Below are 19799 nucleotides of genomic sequence, written 5' to 3' on the forward strand. Positions count from 1 at the left end.
ACTCACTCTATCATCCCACCGTTCACTTTCTTCAAACTCCACATGCACAAGCACGTGTCACTTTCTGTTCACTGGTGCACCGTGGACGTAATTCTCCTCACTGACTTTTTTCTCTCAGTACGCAGCTTTAGTTTTGGTATTGGCCTGCCGTCTGATTTAATTCGGAGTTGCTGCTGTAAAGGCAGTTTAGTCAAATTATTTTTTGCTAAATACTCCAAATCTCCCCCCTCCATCATTGTGCTTAATACTTTCGCTGGCTTACCAAGGTATCAACACACATCTTCCGTTATTTCATTCAGAGGCGTAGATGACATATTGTCACTTGATTGGTATGAAGCCAACGACTTTGTGGCTTCCCCTGACACTGTCCTGAGCAATCACAGGGGAGCCGTGTCATCACAATAACCTCTCCTGATTGGTTAATCATTCTTTGGTTTTTTTCCATCGAGGGAGGCCAACTCAACGTCTACAAACAATGAAAAATGCTCGCTTTTTTGTGCTAACTGGGCGCCTCTGTCTGGGAAATTCTCTCTCAAGTTTTTATAATCAAGTTAGAGTGATTCCTCTTGTCCAAAATCATATCTTTGATAGAACGCGCAGGTGTGCATCGCTCCACAGGTGCGCTCGTGTCGTCACCGCCTAGTTACAAGTGCCAGGAAGAGAAAAGATTCTAAAACTCGTTACCATGGCCGCTCCGACACGGAGGAGCTCCTTTTAAACGCAGTTTGAGCTTTTTGTCAGAACTTTCTTTCACAACTTCAAGAAAAGGAAGACGAGTGTCACGAGGAGACTCAGGTGGAGGATGGGTAAAACGCAGAAGACCGACCCGGACTCCGAGTACGGTGAGTTAAAATGCCGCGTTACCTCCAAGGTTCACTTTAAAATATATTGGAACGGTAGCTAGCGTCAGCTGACCAGGGAAATACTGCTGTTATTGGCTGATTTTACTCACGTTCAAGTTCCTAGATCAATTAATCGATAGTGTTTACACGAGCTTTTCCCCTTGTAGCTACTAGTAAATTAGTACCACGTTAAATTGTACACTTGTGTGGGCATTATCCTCAATAAAAATGCTTAAATGTTTACTAACATGTTATTGAATTAGTCATGTATGAATAAATAGAAAACATCCTGGACATGTGACCTACGGAAAAAAACTAATATCAAGCATTCACTAAATTCTAATCTTATAATTTAAGTGTGTGTGTGTGTGTGTGTGTGTACTATATACTATAATGTTGGATTCTTTCCGGACTCCACTTTTCTACGAACCTTTTTTCTAAATCATCTTTTAAGTTGATTTCTACCTTGGATGATGACATGGAGTTTGAAACATGTGACAAGGACACATTGATCCACTAGTCCGAAAGGCTTTGAAAACACTATCAGCACAACCCCCATAATGCATCTAAAGTGCAATGTTACTTTGTTCTAGTGAAAATAGTTCTATGTGCAGTAAAGAAATGGTGTTGAGCCAGTAATGGAGACGTTTTGTTTTGTTGTAGTTAATAATCGTAGCTTTTCTGATGTCATATTGGTAGAAGTCCTACATGTAAACTGCCTTTTGTGACGTTAATGTAGAAAATCTGTTGTTTCTTTAAAACAATTAATAAAACCTCAATCCTCATTAAACGATGAGTAGTTGCTGCCGATTAATTTTCTGGCATCATCAATTTAATGATTTCAGCTTTATCTTTTTTCCCCATAAGTTGTTTATTTGATTACGTGCAAGAAAGAGTTTACTTGTCATGTCTCCATCAGCTATGTTTCTCTCTGTGTCCTGTTTACTCTTTGTGGTGTGTGATATAGCGTGAAGTCACGAGTCTATTGACAGTCTGGGAGGTTTTTTCAAACGCCACAGTAAACAAACCATCCTTGAAGCTAAATATCAGATTTCATGTCTCCTTAAATAGCTTATGAAAGCATCAGCGTAGAGGAGGCCAACCGGAGAGGAGCCATCGAGAGTTGGAGCTGAGCGCTCACTGATTATGCCGAAGGCCTCTGAAAACCCACTCGTCACCGTAATCTAATGGTTAATTTACTTCCTGGTTCTCTGCCGCGGTACCAGCCGTCATGAGGAAGTAGCCGACCCTTTTGTTGAATGATTCATTTCCATTTAGACTCCATGTTGTTGCCAAATGAAGTTCTTTAACAATATGTCTGGTTTTTACTCCTGTTTAGAGCAGTTATACATTTCAAAAAGTTAATTTGGCTGTGGAGTATAAAGCTAGTGAGCTGTGGATGGGTTTTAAAAGGTCAAAAGTGGGGATCGCACACAAACCAAATATTCCTTCTCCAGGAAGTTTTATATTGGGTTTATATTGAAGACTCATCCACTGATATCATTTACATTACAAAAAGTTAAACTGGTGAACACCCACCAGAGCTGAAACAAACCAGTATTTGGTGACTGATTTGGTGGTAAACAACCAAGTGTCCTTTTCCTTTACTACAGCCACTAAACATTTACTTTTTGCCAAATTGCCAAATGTGGGGATTTAATGCTTTTCTCTTTCGTATAGTAGACTCAATTCAGTACTTTTACACGTTTTGCCCTTTTTTCTATTTTAAGGATTAGAACTCTCTTCTGCGGCTCTCATGGCTTTTGACGGTCAACCATGAAACTTTTCAAAAGTGTCATCCTTTTGACAACGAAATCAATCCCACTTTTAAATGAATACATCCATCCCCTTCCTTTTTTACACTTTTTTTTTTTAAAGATTTCTTTTCTTGAGAAATAATCTTGTGTATACCACAGGTTACCAATTAACGCAGTGGTTTGTACATTAAACCACACTTTACTATATGATTGCCTCAGTCAATGCACCTCATTACATACGTTCTTTAAGAATATCCTCATCTGTTGCCCCAAATGACGACTGTTTTGAGCCACTGTTGATTTAAGTCAAATAAGAAGTCAGTTCCTCCTTCATTCGAGGTCATGCTACGGCCCCCCCCCCCCCGCGTATCGTCTGACATCCGGCCCGCCTGAGATTCAAAGTCTAAAGGTTCAAAGCTGTCCCTAAACCTTTTTTACGAGGACGTAAAAATAACTGTAGTATCCTCTTTGACCTGTCACACAGAGTCACAGGGAGAAACACTGCAGTCTCCAGGCAAAGCTGAAATCTGACCCCCGCGGCCCGACCAGAGGCTGATGAACAGGTTCCTTTGTTGAAGTTTGGATAGAGAGTCGCGGTCGGTCAAATTCGCGCTTCTTCGTGGTTGCTCTCCATCGGCGTACATAACACCCATATCAGACACTGCTGTTTTTGGTTGGAGGAGGGCCCTTCTTATCCAAGACGTGGAATCTGTGCGTCACTAAGTTAGTTAAACCCTTACTGTGTAAGGTAAACAGAAAACCTAAAAACTGCGTCCTGTTTCTGTGTTTGCATCCTTATCAGTAGACTGTACACTCGCTGTGTGCAGTCAGGCATCTTTGGCTGTAGCTCCTAAGATAGATGATTACAGTGAGCTGCCTCATGAAAAATATCCCTGCAGACCAATCAAATTTAGAAAGCACGCTATATTTGCATGTACGAGATGGGAATCTAACACTTTGACCAAATGAGCACCTCCACCCTTTTTGTTTTGTTGTGAGTTCAGGCCACAACATTTGACCCTAGTTTTCTGTAGTGCTGGAGCACAAACCTGCAGATTCCCCTGTTATGTTGAAGTCTCATGCTCACACCTTCCAAAGGGTGTCTTCATCGTCTCCTTATGATCGCACACTACCAGCAGCCGCTCCCTCCTTCTAAAAGCCAGGCGTAGAATTTAAATTGTATTCAAATCAGGCCGATGGGTGTTGCTGCGGGGCCCGGACTCTGGTCCCCACCTCCGTCCTCTCTCAGGACACAAAGGGAGTAACCTGAACGGGCTGCTCTCTCACTCATATGAAAAGCAGTTTGTTTTGTTCTCTCCGTTCCAGGAAAGCACGATGACACACGTTTTCCTTTTTACTAGCTGTCAGTTTATTGTTAAGATTTAGTCTGAAACTATTTCCTTGTTCACTGTAATACATTAACCTGTGTTCAAAGTAAGCCCATATTTCTGTACATTCAAGCTTTACTAGAATCAGCAAGTTATTTCCTTGAGGTGGGACTGCAGGTTAAGTGATATTGTGCAGTTAATAATCCATCCGGAACCAGAATTTGCTGATTATGACGTTGCACCAGTCAGCAATTAATTGGCTCAGCATTAAGAGCTTCCTGCTGTTTTCTTTTCCCAGGAGAACCTGCTCAGTTTGACCCAGAGTTCAATGGACCCATGAAGAAAAGGTGAATCTGCCTCCTCGGCTGCGGTTTCTCTGTTTGCCAACTTTCTCTTGACTGAAAGAATGACGCGTCGACCCACTCACTAAAGCATATTACATGCTCACCTGCATTTCGTTGTCCCTGTACTCTGTGCAATGAAGTTGAATCTAGTCATATAGTATATATATATATATAGTATAACCGTTTGCTACGTCTCTCTTCTCCATCAGAGGATGCACGGATATAATCTGCTGCGTCCTGTTCATGGCGGTCATCCTTGGCTACATAGCAGTGGGGATTTTAGGTGAGAGCGACCGTATGCAGTCAGCCATTCATTTCCATCACCTTCTGCTAAAGGAACAGCAGAGTGTACAGCGACATTTCCGTGTCCATGAGTTTTTTAGTGAGTGAGTTACACACTAAAATTGGGAACAGGAGAAAACTTTCCGACAATATTTCCTGGCAAATTCAAAGCTACCTACAAAAACAGAAGTGTAAAAGCAGTTAGTCATTTTACCACAGTGACTTCCTGGAACACCTTTTACAACTGTGGATATTTCAAAATACGTCATTTAATTGTTTTGTACGTCTGTTTCTTTGACCTGACGCTGAGGATTGCTTCATCATTGGCCTCAAATCTCCAGAACTCAGTTGGGCCTGAGCAAACTTTCATTTTTTTATTATTCTGAATTTATTGTAATTCTGCATTCCTCCTACTTTGGATTTTTGTAATCCTCATCAAATATCTATTTATACGTTAAGTATTATCATTTAGGAGCATCTCATTTCCATGTGATCATCCAGTCAGCAGCTTTTTATTGCCTCGTCATCAAAGTCATTCCAACACTCCCTTTCCCCTTTCTCTTATCTACCGTCAACACACAGGCCTGATTACTGATGCGTGTCTCAAATAATCAAGTACTTGTAAGCGATGGCTAGACACGTTTAATTGGTTTCAGTGAGAAGAGAAATCGACTGGGCAGTTAATACAACATACTTTATTATTCAGATACCTGCACTTCTTAAAGTACTTCAATTTGAACTTGAATGGGCATCCTTTCAGGCTATTGTGCTTGCTTGTGAGCTAAAATAATTAGTTCATTTGTAGTTTTTATTACAATTATAACTTGCAAAACCGACGGTTAAGAAGATCAACCATATGAGCTGTATGGCCACGGCAAATGTTTTTGTCATCGTTAATAAGTTAAAGGTATTAACATAAATGATTGGTGACCCCAATCTTAGTATAACACTGTTCAAATATTCGACAAGTAAATAATGACACAACTGCTTAAGAGTACGCTACCACACCAGAATCCCCCCCCCCCCCCCCCCCCACGTGATGTTCTTTGCTCAATAAATCTGCAGAGTAGATTTATCACATGCCTCCCCAAAACACACAATTAAAGCAGTTTTTCTGTTAAGTATAGAAACATGTACTTAACAGAGGGTGATTAATTTTTTCTATATATTTTCTGTGTGCTTGTTTTCTATTAGCTTGGCTTTTTGGAGATCCAAGACATGTTCTTTATCCAAGAAACTCCACTGGATGGTTCTGTGGCATTGGACCAAATGAGTAATTCATTATTTTTAATCTTTTGCCTTTTCACCTCATTTATTTTTTACACGTACTAGACATAATGAATATTCTTTCTTCCTGCCCTTTCTCCCCCAGAGGCCGACCCAACCTGTTCTACTTTAACATCATTAAATGTGCCACATCTGCTAACGCTATGGCAACAGCCCTTAATGGCTTTCAGTGTCCAACCACACAGGTAGTAAAGGCTATTCTGATTAAACCGAACAATTATCCAAACTTCTCATTAATGATTTTAGTAATAATAGTTTTTTTTCCTCCCTTAAAGGTTTGCGTGGCCAGCTGCCCCACTGACTTTTGGGCTGTGAAACCACAGTCATATGTGACTGGAAAGCCAGCAGACGTTTTCAATCAGAGCCTCTGTGTTCCATCCATACAGCTGCAGAACACTGAAAAGGCAAGTCCCACCTGGTTACCATGTGGCAACACTTCAATGCAAGATGTCTGCATTTCAATCAGGGAAAGTGCACTCACACTTGGATCAATTCACCTGTACATTTTTCTTAAAACGTATGTTTTTTTTCAGTCTGTCAAAGAAATTGTGGACATGGAGCTTTGCCCTTTCTTCTACATGCCCACGACCTCAGGTGAGTGAAACCACTCCAATACTCCAATACATTATGTTGGTACTCATTAGTGTCTGGTGGTGAGTTTAATGCAGCGGATTGTTTGCTGTGGGTTTAACCAACGAACAGACAGCTCACTGTTGGATTGTGTCTACCAGTAGAATACAATGGATGATGGTTTGTTACAGATCTTGCAATTAAGTAAAATTGAACCCATTTCAAGATCATTTCATCTTCTCTACATCAGTGCTGGGTAGGTGTTTGCCTGACATTTCGGCACTGGGGGGGATCCCTTCAGACTTTTCCAATAATCCCGGATTGCCCTCCGTCAATGACACAGTCGGCCTAATCAAGAACGGCACGGGGTAAGTTACAGTGGAGGCCTGCTCTCATCATGTGTTGATTAACCCTTCATTCAGTACCCTCTGTTGAATCAAAGATGATTTTGCATATGGAACCACGCACACTCTTAAATAAGCCTGTTTCTTTCTCCTCCTCATCATCTCCGGCAGGAGGTCAGTGGTTTTGAGAGTTTTTGTGTCAAAGATGTGTGTAGCAGCTGGTAGTAGATGCTCTTGGTCCCTTCGATGTCATGTATAACGTTCACTTGGGACTCTCTATCTCTCTCTGTCTGGGTTACTTCTCTTTTTAGCATGTCTACTTCTCTGCAGCGCACTAGCCTTTTCCCCAACATGGCCTTTGTAGCTTCCCTCAGGAACTTCAGATCTGCATTGAAGCTGTTGTGTGTGTGTGTGTGTGTGTGTGTGTGTGTGTGTGTGTGTGTGTGTGTGTGTGTGTGTGCGCTCATAAGGACATTTGTTTGAGAAACTGTTCCCAAAGCGCCTTGTCCTTGTTGTTCTCTTCAATAGGGACATTGTGGGTGGATTTAATGCCAGGGACATTGGCGTCCGCATCTTTGAGGATTTTGCGTCGTCATGGCCGTGGATCCTCCTGTGAGTCGCCTTGATGAAACTCAACCACCCCTTCACTGCCACCTATTGGCAGAAATACAAATTACTCTTGGGGTTAATGTGAATTTCCGGTTGTTTAAAAGGAGTAACATGTATGTCTTAAAATGTGATCATTTATGCAATGACTTCTTTATTCCTTTGATATTCAACGTCTTAAGTTATTTTTGTTTTCTTTCTTTTTGTTTCATCGTCCCTCTCAGTGGTCTGGTCATAGCGATGGTGGTCAGTATGCTGTTCCTGTTGCTGTTGCGATTCACTGCTCCAGTGATGGTGTGGGTGCTCCTTGTAGGAGTCCTGGGTGCTGGGGCATATGGTAAACACTCCACCATATCTGCTCAAAAGTGCTCGTCTGATGGGCTGCTTCTGAACACAGTCAACATTACAGTATCTGTTATGATAAATGTTTAGATGTTCCTCTATAAGTGGCCTGTGTGTATCTCTGGCAGGTATATGGCACTGCTACTGGGAATATGCTAACTACAAGAACGCCTCTGCTACCATCAGTAACATCGGTTTCACCACCAATTTCAACGTTTACCTGCAAGTCCAAGAGACCTGGCTGGCGTTCTGTGAGTAACCGACGTCACGAAACGTGGAGCCGCACCTTTTTATTGTAGTTGTCAGTGGCCTTGGGGCTGGAGTCATATCCACAGCCTATAAATAAATGCAATAAAACCCTTGGTGGTTTAGTCACGTTTAATTGATGGTGGCCAGAACTGTGGTTGTGGTTTACGCTGGATATTTGCTCATCTAACGTGGCAGTGCTCCCCCCCCCCCCCCCCCCCACTCAGTGATAATCATATCTGTGGCGGAAGGGATCATTCTCCTAACCATCATCTTCTTGCGGACAAGAATCCGCATCGCCATCGCCCTAATCCAGGAGTCCAGCAAGTGAGTCGTGATGCCAAACACTAGACTGTATTCATGACACACTTACTATGTCACACCGTACTCTGCCTCGGCCCATAATCTTACTCAGGACTTTTAGATCTTAATCTGGCCTTGAAATAACCTTGTAGTTTTTGTTTGTTTACAACAGGGCGATCAGTCACATGATGTCCTCTCTGCTCTACCCTCTGGTGACCTTTGTTCTCCTGCTGGTGTGCGTCGCCTACTGGGGCGTCACTGCTTTGTATCCTTTCATTTCATGGATGCATTTTTGAATGTGTTTGCATACATGTTGATATTTACCCGGTGTACCGCATGCCGATTTGAACTATTCTTAAAATGTTTCTGAGAGGACTCTGCCCCCCCATTGTATGCTTGTATTTTTTCCCTCTACAATTACTTGTGGCTTTTGCTTAAAGTGACGAATGTAGATATTTGGCCACTTCGGGAGACCCAATTTACAAAGTGGTGGCTCTAAACTCCACTCTTGACGACTGTAAGGGAATCAATGGCTCTGTGACCTGTGACCCTCAGGTGAGTGGGCAAGATGGGAACACAGTGTGCATTAACATGGTGACAAGTCAGTTTGAGTAAGCCAGCAGAATGCATTGGCTTTTAGCTGTCAATCTATAACTACCGTAATGTACCAATATGAAATGACTAACCATCTAGAAAAGGTGAAAACCACCTGTTTAATGAGACAATGTCCAATAAGTTCCTGATCAGACTAAAGGTTGTACTGTTGTTGCTCAGAGGCATCTCTCGCCCACTGGACCTTCTCGTTCATTCCTCTCCTGATCTTCCCCTCTCAGGACTTCAACTCGACTGACTACCCGGGCTGCCCCTCAGCCAGCTGCATCTTCATCAAATACAACGATGAGGGGGTCTTCCAGAGGAACCTCTTCAACCTGCAGATCTACAACGCCGTGGCTTTCCTCTGGTGTGTCAACTTCATCATCGCTTTGGGGCAATGTACGCTGGCGGGGGCCTTTGCCTCCTACTACTGGGCCTTCACCAAACCAAATGACATTCCCACATTTCCCCTGAGCGCTAGCTTCATACGAACACTCAGGTACGTTCATGTGCTGTTGATTGGTTAAGTGTCTGCGAGAATAAAAGCGTCAAACAGCGGGATGCCTGTGTTCTCAAAGCAGTAATTCTACTGCTGTGATGACATCCCACAGAGGGTTTAGCTTCTTTTTTAATGCACAGGACCTTTGGTCATGAGAGGAAGCCTTAAACCTGCACATTACTGTTTGTGGGATGAGACGTGATCGTTTTGTACACTTCAGGTACCATGTGGGCTCTTTGGCATTCGGTGCTTTGATTCTGACCCTCGTGCAGATAGCCAGGATGATTCTGGAGTACATTGACCACAAAACTAGAGGTAAGTCGAACCTAACCTCATCTTTTATTCACTCGTTACCGTAAGGAATACTCAACGTGCTCTCATGGTTAAGTTTTGTGCTACAGTTTGAATAAGTCTTAATGTTAAACTAATTTGTGTGTGAATGATGGATACCTAAATTGTCTTGGTGGTGTCCAGCGGCACAGAATCCATGTGCACGCTTCATATTTTGCTGCATGAAGTGCTGCCTCTGGTGTCTGGAGAAGTTCATCAAGTTCCTCAACAGGAACGCTTACATTATGGTAAGCAACATATGTCCCTGTGCAGCTGTTGATTCCTCCCTTTGAACTACTGTGGCGGTGTAGCTTAGTGTCAAAAGGGATCCTGTGCAGAAAATTCAGAATTTATTTATCTATTGATTGCTTTTTCCTTTTAATACGCTGGATATTATTCCTAAAATAAGTTGATTTTCTCAACAGATTGCAATTTATGGGAAAAACTTCTGCGTCTCAGCCAAAAATGCTTTCATGCTGCTCATGAGAAATGTAATAAGGTTTGTGGTGAAGTCTTTTTTTCATACTAAAGGACTTGCGGTCCATGTTTTGAATGCTAGCTGGCTACATTTTGTCTGACCTGTTTGTCACATGAATATATTTCCATGTGACGAGGACTGTTTCATGTGCCCTCAGGGTTGTGGTGCTGGATAAAGTGACAGACGTGCTGCTGTTCTTTGGGAAGCTCCTGGTGGTCGCGGGCGTGGGTAAGGATGGCGCCCTGTGTTGGGGCTGAGAAGAATGCAAGTAACTGTCTGATCATGGAAATCCAAAGTGTACAGCTGTTCAGGAAGGCGACACGGAGGTGACAGCCATGGGCTCTTTTGTCACCTCCTATGTCCTCAATGGGATGAGTTTCTGTATGTTGCTCAAATAGAAAAAAAAGAATGAATAAATGTGTTGATAATGCAGTGAAGCCCAATAAGCACTAAGATGACCGTATCAGGGAAGAAAAGAGACTGAAATCCCCGTCTTGTTTCAGGCGTTCTGTCCTTCTTCTTCTTCTCTGGGCGAATATTACTACCAGGCAACACTTTCCGCTCTGAAACACTCAACTACTACTGGATGCCAATCATTGTAAGTTACCGATGGTCTTTTTTTCCAAGTAATAAAGATTTGGTCTTATTCTCATCTTTTTCTTTTCTTTGTAGACGGTGGTGTTTGGGAGCTACCTCATAGCTCATGGCTTCTTCAGTGTGTACAACATGTGTGTCGATACACTGTTCCTCTGCTTCTGTGAGTAGATGTTTACTGAGTTATGAGCGTGGCCCGTTCATAGTGACAGAGAAAGACTGCCAATACGATAAGATTTGTGATCATACAAATGCCGTTTAAAGAAAAGGCACATAACAATTAGATGTTTGATGGAATAATAGACCAAAAGTCTTATTTCCTCACTTTACTCCATCTTCTCTCACAGTGGAGGACTTGGAGCGTAACGATGGATCCATGGAGAAGCCGTACTTCATGTCCAAAAACCTCATGAAGATCCTCAACAAATCCAACAAGGCACCAAAAAAGGTTAAAGGGGAGAACTGAGGATCTTTTTTACCTTTTTTTAAAATAGTTTTCCTAAATGGTTGACAAACTAATTTGCTGATTTTGCACTTTCTAATTCTTTTATTTATGTGCATTTATGTAGTATTAATGACTGTGAATGTGAATGCAGGGAGTGGGACGTGTTAAGTTGCATGACGTTTTTCTTAATTTGTTCAAATTACTTTGTCTATTTGACTGAATGTTCAAAAATTTTAAAATATTTGTTCATAAACCTCAACAGCGACATTTTTGACGGCTTGATGCATCGTTTATCCAGTTTAAAGGCTTTTAGTGCAGTTAAGATTTAGGTGTTTTTCATGTTTTTGGCTGAAATTCTTTTCTCTGTAAAAGGAAAGTCTCAGATTTTGTTTTATAAATATATTTGTATACCCACAATATTGAAGATATTAAATAAAATTGTACCATTGTACCCTCAGTGTTTCTTTTACACTAAAGACCCATCTGGTTAATCGTTTTATTAGATTACTTATATCAAAACAAAAGGGCTTAAACTGTTTTAAGCTAATAACTGAAAAAAGGATGAAATCTGTTTCATATATTGAAATGCAGAAAGTGATGACAAAACAATGTTTACATGAAGTTTTAATTTCCTAAATCATAGTGTTGCACAAAAGCTTCAGATTTAGTCAGTTAAATGGTGACTTCTTGATTCAGTGTAAGATTTATAATACAAAGTGTACCAGTATACAATAAGTGACACTCCAGCAGCCACCCTGTCCGTGTGCGTCATCCTTCAACTAATTATACACAGCAAGGTGTTCAGGTTTTTGGGAGTCTTACTATAAAAAAATAGAACATATCCAGAGGCATGGAATGAAACACTTGATGTTTAGTTCTCTGATGTTGACATAAATATGAATCACTTTAGTTCACACATTGAGACACGTCGGCATTTACTTTGTCAGCTAGAAGACGGACACTTTCTCATGAAATCATAGCTTTGCAATCCTAACATTTCAATTAAAGTTGTTTGGGGCTGAAAGCCTTTCGAGTCAGGAAGAAATTAGTTTTACAAAAGCATCTTGAAGCCCATTGATTCATTGTCCTCTGTCACCCACTCAGAAAACACTTAAAACAGCTTTTACAATATTCATATGTACAAATATGTTTACAATCAAAACAAACCCAACTGTGACAAAGTTCATTCCTGTAAATTCTCGGTGTGCTGACCTCTTCACCTCATGACTAAGTGGAAGGATGCGGCTCACTGGTCTCACTCTGCCGTCATGGAGAGTTCCATCGAGCTACTTCATTTGCCAGAACTTCTCTCTTTCTTTTCCTGAACAATCTGTGCCTCAGATTGCATTTTGCTCTCAAGTTGCTCATGTTGATGCAAAAATCTCCCCAACGGGCCTTTACCGGTCCACCTTTGTACCGCTCTGTGGTTAGTCATTGAGGAAAGACAAGTGGTTACACACCAGCAGGCGCTGCGATCTTTAGGACAGCTGTCTACGAAAGACTTCACAGTGCAATGGCAGGTTTTAAGACATGTAGATGTAGAAAAAAAACAATGCATCCACCTGATCTAGTTCGGTCTGTCCAAGTAACTAATCCCGGGAGTACTCTCTTTGGCCTTTGGGGGCAAGGTTTAGTTGCTATAGCAACAAGTACGTTCCCATACCCCTCCCTTTCTTCCCTGTTTCAAACTCATCTATTGAAGGACCGTCAAGAGCAATTTGGGAAAACTTATCATACACCTGCATTTAAAAAAATAAAATCACCCCCCTAATACTGTCTCTGAAACCCAAAAGTTAATTTTCTGTGCACATATCTACAGGTGCCCAAAAGACATCATTGGGGATTTATGCACCACTACTTTCGAATGTTTCTTGCATATCTAACAAAACAAAGCGGGTGGGTGGGTGGGGCCTAAGTCCTATGATCTCTCCCAAGTTAGTACCTGCTAGGAAATTTCAAATGTGTGTGTGTCTGTGTGTGAGGGAGTTTCAAATTGACTTTATCTGCGCTCCTCGATGGACCCGTCCATCCCTCCCGCCGGGTCTGCATCACACGCTCAGGAGCCAGAAGAAGAAGAAGATGGCCACGAACAGGAAGAGCGAGTCTTGCCAGTTGTTATTTCCATTGTTATGGTTACTGTTGCCTTGGTGATCGCCTGCATACTGGTCTGTCACGAAGGGAGAGATTTATCACTAAACCGGTTATTTAGACAGTTGGAGGTTTTTACCCTGGCAGGGATGAACCGTGCAAGTTTACCTGCTCTTTGAAAGGGGTCGTTAGCGTTAAAGACTGTGGTGAAGAAGCCGAAGGGGAACGCACCGATGCCGAAAGACATGTGAAAGCCGGCGTCCCCAAAACCCTGAAACATCTGACAGAAATAAAAAAGAAAGTATAAACAAACACATAACATAAGACAGCATTGTGAATGGGAGCTTAAAATCAGCGAATCGACTCACCCCTCCTCGACCCTCTGGCTCCGTTCTCTGTCCCGGAGGCCGAGGTGGAGTTTTCAACCTGAGCAACCAGAGACGGGACGATGATGAAAAGGCAAACGATGAGGCTGCAACAGAAAATGTGTCCACACAGAGGTATGAGGTACCTGGGGTCCTCTTGGCTGGAGCTCCCTCGGCCGTACAGGGGGATGACTTTCTCCCTGCTGATGCCCGCTTTACATACAGGACACTGCTGCCTGCTGGGCCGCGTCTCCAACCACTGAGAGGGGCAACAGGACGAATATTAGTCAAAACAGAATCCGATAAACCTTGTTACTACTGGCTAAAAACTGGGTTCAGTACAGCTTTACCTTGCTTTAGCAGTTAATAAATTCCGAAACATGGTTGTAATTATTTTTAATTCCTACTTGCTCATGCTGCTACATCGAAAGCAACATACAGCGAGTTAAATTATTGTTTAATTGTTCTACGTAACAGGAAACACTCACTTGATGAAGACAGGGCCAGCTGTAGAGACAGAGACAAACAAGATTAATGTGAGTTCTCAGCCGCATGCTCACAGCCAGTTAAAAAAAACTAAACTAATAGAAATCATATGCATCAAGTCAATCTCGAAGTGATGTAAAGAGTTTTTGGTAACTTCTCGTTAAGCCCACCTGACCAGAACAACCTGTATCCTAACGAGGTGGCTGATTGAGCTCCCTGCTCCCCATCGTTAGCATCTGTTGTCAGCATGTTGCCCCCCGTGTGGCCGGTCTGAAAATGCTGCAGTAGTTCTACCTCTTACATAGTTAAAACTAGGGCCGGGACTCGATTAAAAATATTAATCTAATTAGAGGCGTTGTAATTAATTAATCAAAATTAATCACATTTTAATTGCATTAATATTTGACCTGAGAACAGTGAGAAGTAATTTTTTTCACATGGATTTTTATTTTTGTTCAACCAATTCCAGCAGACAAGTGTGTTGTGTTGTGGATTCCAGCCTGAGAATCTATGAGAATTGAGGTTGGATTCAAAAGCATCAACAGGTGTGTGGTGGAACAGTGCAGGGAGATAGCAGGAAGGCTGAAGTGTGGAGGATCCTCAGTTCAAACCTGCTCTCTCAGAAGGAGGGTTTGGTTGCAGTCAGGGCTTCAAACTGTAAACTTTTAAACAGTTTTGAGGTTTAGTAAACAATCCCAAGGTCTAATATGAGAAACGGACACAATGAGGCATGTGCTTGAATAGCACAAGGGAACAACTGAAGGGCTGCAGGCTCCAACCTGCTGTCTGAGGTTGTGGGTTCTTGGCCCTTCATGCAGACATCACTTCTGCTTTGAAAGAGTTTTGAGGTTTGAGTAGCAGTCTCAAGGTTAAATACGAGAAACAAAGGGTTGGTTAGTGTGTGGTGAAGTAGCACAGTGGAAGAGCTGCTGACATAAGCCCCTGCACTGCACTTGAAGGTTGTGGGTTCAAGCCCAGATGTGGAAATAGCATTTAAAAAGATTTTTGAGGTTTAACTCACATGCTCAAGGTTAAATAGGAGAATCAAAGTTGGTAAAATGTGACCAGGACTGGTAGTGTAGGGGTGCAAGCTAGAGCCCAGAAGCCTCTGTGCGCACCGCCAGTGGGTTCAAATCCCGCTCGTGCCAAGTCTTGAGCACACTGCCGCGGAGGTAGTAGTGGGGGCATTGTCCCCACGGTTGTTTCAGAGAAGTGAACCCTAGGGGTTATGCAGAAACACACGGCGCGTTCACTTGAGTTATGATGGCATTGTCAAGAATGATGAAGAATCTTTTGCTGATGAATTGAATTTGATGTTAATTGCTTTGCTTTAGCCTTTTAGCACTTATTAGCAGAGGTGGGAACAAGTCACTGTTATGCAAGTCACAAGCAAGTCTCAAGTCATTGCCCTCGAGTCCCGAGTCAAGTCGAGTCAAAGACGAAGCAAGTCCCAAGTCGAGTCCCAAGTCAAAGCCAACAAGTCTCAAGTCGAGTCACAAGTCGTACCATTTTAGTTTCGAGTCAATTCAAGTCATTTTATTATAGTGGGGACGGGATAAGATTTCCCATTCACGGGGCCACCCGACACGGTCTCGTCAGCTTCTTCGTTCATGTTCACTGTGGTTTGTTGTTGTCTGAACGGTAGTTGGTGCTCCAGTATAATCGGTCCCCCCGAAACTCATCCAGTGAGAAACGTTCCGCGGTGCAAAAAATAAGTGTAAAAATGCGTAAAAAATGTTTGATGTGTTATTTTTTTGTGTAATTAATTAATCTTAATTAACATTGTAATTAATTAATCGTAATTAACACGCTAAAGTCCCGGCCCTAGTTATAACGCTTTATTCTAACTTGTAATAAGTCCTATTTATTGTCAGGAACTGTTGTGTTAATTGTGTTTATTTGCATTTGCTGAGAACTATAGATCCACAGTATAGTACGGTATTTTTACCAAACTAATGAGTATGACATGTATAACTTAATCATGCATCAGTTAATCAGGTTAATTAACTTGTATTAACTGCTGTTAGATTAATTTAAGCAGCACTTTTTACTTTTTAGTATGCAGCTGGAAAATATGGGTTATTTTTTATTTCAATGGCTTTTTAATAGGACTTTATAATGCATTTAGTGTCTCCTAAAATCTTTTTGTCAGAGATTCCTTGCAAGACAAACTTGTACCTGATATTATGCAAAGGCCAGATTTGTTTAACACACTACAGAACATTAAAAAACAAAGTGTAAAGCAGCCAGCTTTCTTGCACCATTAGTGCAATGGCAGCTACCAGAGCGCTGCTGAGACCAGCCTTCCTGTGGCTACGAATCATGGAACAAAGTTAATATAAGCCATTCAACTGTGATTTAACATGTGGCCACACGTACAGCTCGGCTCTAGTGACCTGGAAACGACTTCTTGGTTTCCGATCAGAGGCTCAGCATCCATTCTGCGTGGCTGCAGAGCGTATGAGCGGACGCCATCCCGTTACCCCCCGGAGCCATTAAAGTCTAATAGAACAGCAAATTCAAAGAACACAAACAGACTGCATTGTAGTCTAGTTTCTCACCCATGATTTTTGCTTTTTTTTTGGGGGGGGGTACAAAACAATAAGAAAAAGATTTGCACGTGAGCAGAAATGTCAATACTAGAAAAGTAGTTTTCAAATTGTCTTTCAAATTTTCACACACGAACAACATGGAGTTTAAAGGTCACGTGAGATAAAGCATCATACGCACATGTGAGATGCCAATAAGATGAATACAAGCCGAATAGACTCCGGTTACACAGAGGTCATCGAAAATAAAATGTTGGCTTTGTGCCTGATTCATATTTAAAGAGTCTAACGATAGGGAGACAATGTATGATATTAAGTTGCAACACTGATCTGAAGTTGCAGCAGGGCGTCTGACGTCAACAACCTTTTCTTCGTTGCGGATAGTTTCAGCACAGTTTCATCACGTTACACCGACGATGGGAGCAACAAGGGGGGACAAGTAACATAGCAACAAAGTTACATCAGCTCAACACAGGAGCTTTCAACCCCACTGCACGAGATACACTGAGGGGAATAGGTCATCAAATACATTAAAAAAAACAACTTCAACATTAATCCTGCAATAGTATCTAATAAAATGGCCTCTTTTAAAGACTAATGTGTTTTCCTTCATGCCGGCATACTACTCCATGTTTAGTAGAAGAAATGTCAGTTTTCTCTACAAAATCATGGAACTGGACTTTGGCATCAGGCGCACTGCTGTAAATCTGAGGGGCCGCTGTTGGTCATGGCTAGAATTGTTGAATTTCCAATTCAAATTCCAAATCCAATCCAATCCTTGGCGTTTGCAAATGAAAGACAAATGAAAGAATTACACTCAAGCTGTAACGATTACTAAACATGCAAGAATATGACACTCAAAGTCCTGTTCAGGTCCAGTTGTGTGACAGCTTCTGCACAATGGACCTCTGCAGTTCTGAGCATTGTATGTGCTTGGTCAGGGTTTCGATTTCTAGGTTTCTGTTCCTCCACACTGATCAGAGCCGTGTTTAAAAACTTGCATTAGTGGCATCTTAATACCTTCTACCTGAAACTTTAACACCGGTTTCTGTTTCCAAAACACACGGGCACCGGAGCACATTCCAAACTGCTTTACATTGTCTTCTGTTAGACCTGCTGATAACTGAACCTTAGGTTTGACAACAATCCCAATTCCTTGGCTCTAATCTCAGCGGCAGCAAGGGAGGCGATCACTCAACATGAATGTGCCTTTTAACAGTGCGTTTGTGTGTAGATGATAAACACAAAAGGGTTTGACAGTTGGGTCTTGCTCAATAATAAAAACAGGAGAAGGGACACAAAGCTGAAGTGCTACTTTGGATTAAACATACTTTCCCTTTTTAATCTACAAATTGATATCTAAGGGACATTTTATGGTTGAAAAAAATAAAAATAAACTTGCATTCTCCCCCCCCCCAGATGGAGCCAATATTGATTGATGGGTCACAGGTCTTTCCTACTTATATCTACTAAACATAAACAGCACTGCTGTGAAAGACTGACCGTCCACCCGATCTCAAAGCTGCTAATGGTCACCGGGGAGTGTGACTTGTGACCTTTGGCCAACATAAAAGCCATATGACCTCTGGGCGGTGTTCAGCCACACGTTACCGGTCAGCTCGTGGGGCCCGAAACCCTCCGCGGTTAAACATGACGCGCAGGCTTGGCCGTTGTCACCGAACGACCGTTAAAACGCGCGTTACCGGGCGCAGTGCCGCCGTGAAATGGAGCGAACTGACGCAACCGGGAGGCCGCACAGGCGGCTCAACGACAGCTGGACACAAACACACAAACCGGGCTCGTACCAGAACAAGTGGCCGCACATGCTGATGACCGCGTCCCTGGCAGTGTCCAAACAAATGTTGCACTCGAAGGTGGCTCGGTCCCGCTCGCCCTCCCCGGCGCCGCCGCTGCCGCCCGGTCCACCGCGGTCATTGCTGCTGTCCCCGGCCGGGAATCCTTCTCTGGTGGCCGGCCCGCCGTCACTCGAGGACCGGGGATCCGCGGCCGCCATAATGTTTACTGCACAAGTGGGGACGGTAGCGAACAAGTCCAAACCCTACCGGGCCCGACCCGAGCTATAGTTAGCCGTCTGGAGACGATGAGCGTCACAGGACCGACGGCGCTGCAGGGAGCTCTAACGGGCTGCTGCTGCTGTCGCTCCACCTGAAGGAGGACTTCCGCTTCCGGTAAAAACACAGACGAGGGGCGGGGAAAGTATTGTTTTTTTTTTCTTCTTCTTCTTCTTCTTCTTCTTCTTTGGGATTTTACGGAAGCCGGCATCCAATAAGTTGCATTGCTGCCATCTATGGGCCTATCCCACTATTACTTTACACTCTGTCATACACTCCAGCATCTCTTAAAAATTTAAAAAGACAGTTCTTTCCCCACTCGCTTACTCCTAGAATATTTTCCAGAGTTAGATCTTCCACGCCAATTCCTCTCAGTCCTGAGAATAGCTCCTGCCTTTGCCGGTCATACTTCCTACACAACATCAACACATGCTCCACTGTCTCAGGTTCCATACATGAGCACAGGCCACTCTGATGCTTTCCAATAATATATAAAGTGCTGTTCAATCCTGTGTGACCAATTCTCATTCTAGCCATAGTAACCTGCTCTTTACGACTGCTCCCCCCTCTGCTTTTATTGATATTAACCGTAGCATGTACCCTGAATAGATGCCTCCCTTTGGCTTCCTGCTCCCATACTTGCTGCCACTTTAGCATTGTTTCCTGCCACACTACACTTTTACCTTCTGCCTTAGATAGATTTAAATTTACCTCTATAGCCTCTTGTTGAGCAGCCCTTTTTGCCAATTTATCAGCCTTTTCGTTATATGTAATGCCTACATGAGCTGGAACCCACATAAACAAAATTTCTACCCCTCTCCTTTTCACATCTCTAATTGCTATTAAAATCTCATATACAAGGTCTTGCCGCCTCTTTGATGACCCTTTCCCGATACTACTGATAGCTGACACAGAGTCACTACATATCAATACTTTTTGGTTCTGAATCTGCTCAGTCCATTGCACTGCCATCAAGATTGCATATAATTCCACTGTGAATACACTTAAAAAATTTGACGTTCTCTTAAAATCTTGGACCTTCCACCTC

At 42.6% G+C, this 19799-nt stretch overlaps 2 protein-coding genes across 2 annotated transcripts; one reads left to right on the forward strand and one right to left on the reverse strand.

Moving 5' to 3' along the window:
- The first annotated feature begins 497 nt into the window (after positions 1-497).
- Positions 498-11642, forward strand: slc44a4 (solute carrier family 44 member 4). Its single transcript, XM_062558516.1, has 21 exons — positions 498-842; positions 4226-4274; positions 4481-4554; positions 5748-5826; positions 5926-6025; positions 6116-6434; positions 6661-6778; positions 7283-7366; positions 7585-7697; positions 7831-7953; positions 8176-8275; positions 8424-8516; positions 8704-8806; positions 9085-9344; positions 9565-9659; positions 9819-9922; positions 10100-10173; positions 10310-10380; positions 10656-10750; positions 10825-10909; positions 11094-11642. The coding sequence occupies exons 1-21, from the start codon at positions 803-805 to the stop codon at positions 11210-11212; spliced, it is 2298 nt and encodes a 765-aa protein (XP_062414500.1). The 5' UTR covers positions 498-802; the 3' UTR covers positions 11213-11642.
- A 155-nt stretch (positions 11643-11797) lies between these two features.
- On the reverse strand, positions 11798-18839 carry rnf5 (ring finger protein 5). Its single transcript, XM_037474570.2, has 6 exons — positions 18485-18839; positions 14133-14151; positions 13791-13903; positions 13648-13705; positions 13448-13559; positions 11798-13358 (listed from the first exon to the last, which is right to left on the reverse strand). The coding sequence occupies exons 1-6, from the start codon at positions 18691-18693 to the stop codon at positions 13240-13242; spliced, it is 630 nt and encodes a 209-aa protein (XP_037330467.1). The 5' UTR covers positions 18694-18839; the 3' UTR covers positions 11798-13239.
- Between the last annotated feature and the right edge of the window lie 960 nt (positions 18840-19799).

The sequence above is a fragment of the Pungitius pungitius genome, chromosome 17 (assembly GCF_949316345.1).
Source record: "Pungitius pungitius chromosome 17, fPunPun2.1, whole genome shotgun sequence".
Taxonomy (NCBI): domain Eukaryota; kingdom Metazoa; phylum Chordata; class Actinopteri; order Perciformes; family Gasterosteidae; genus Pungitius; species Pungitius pungitius.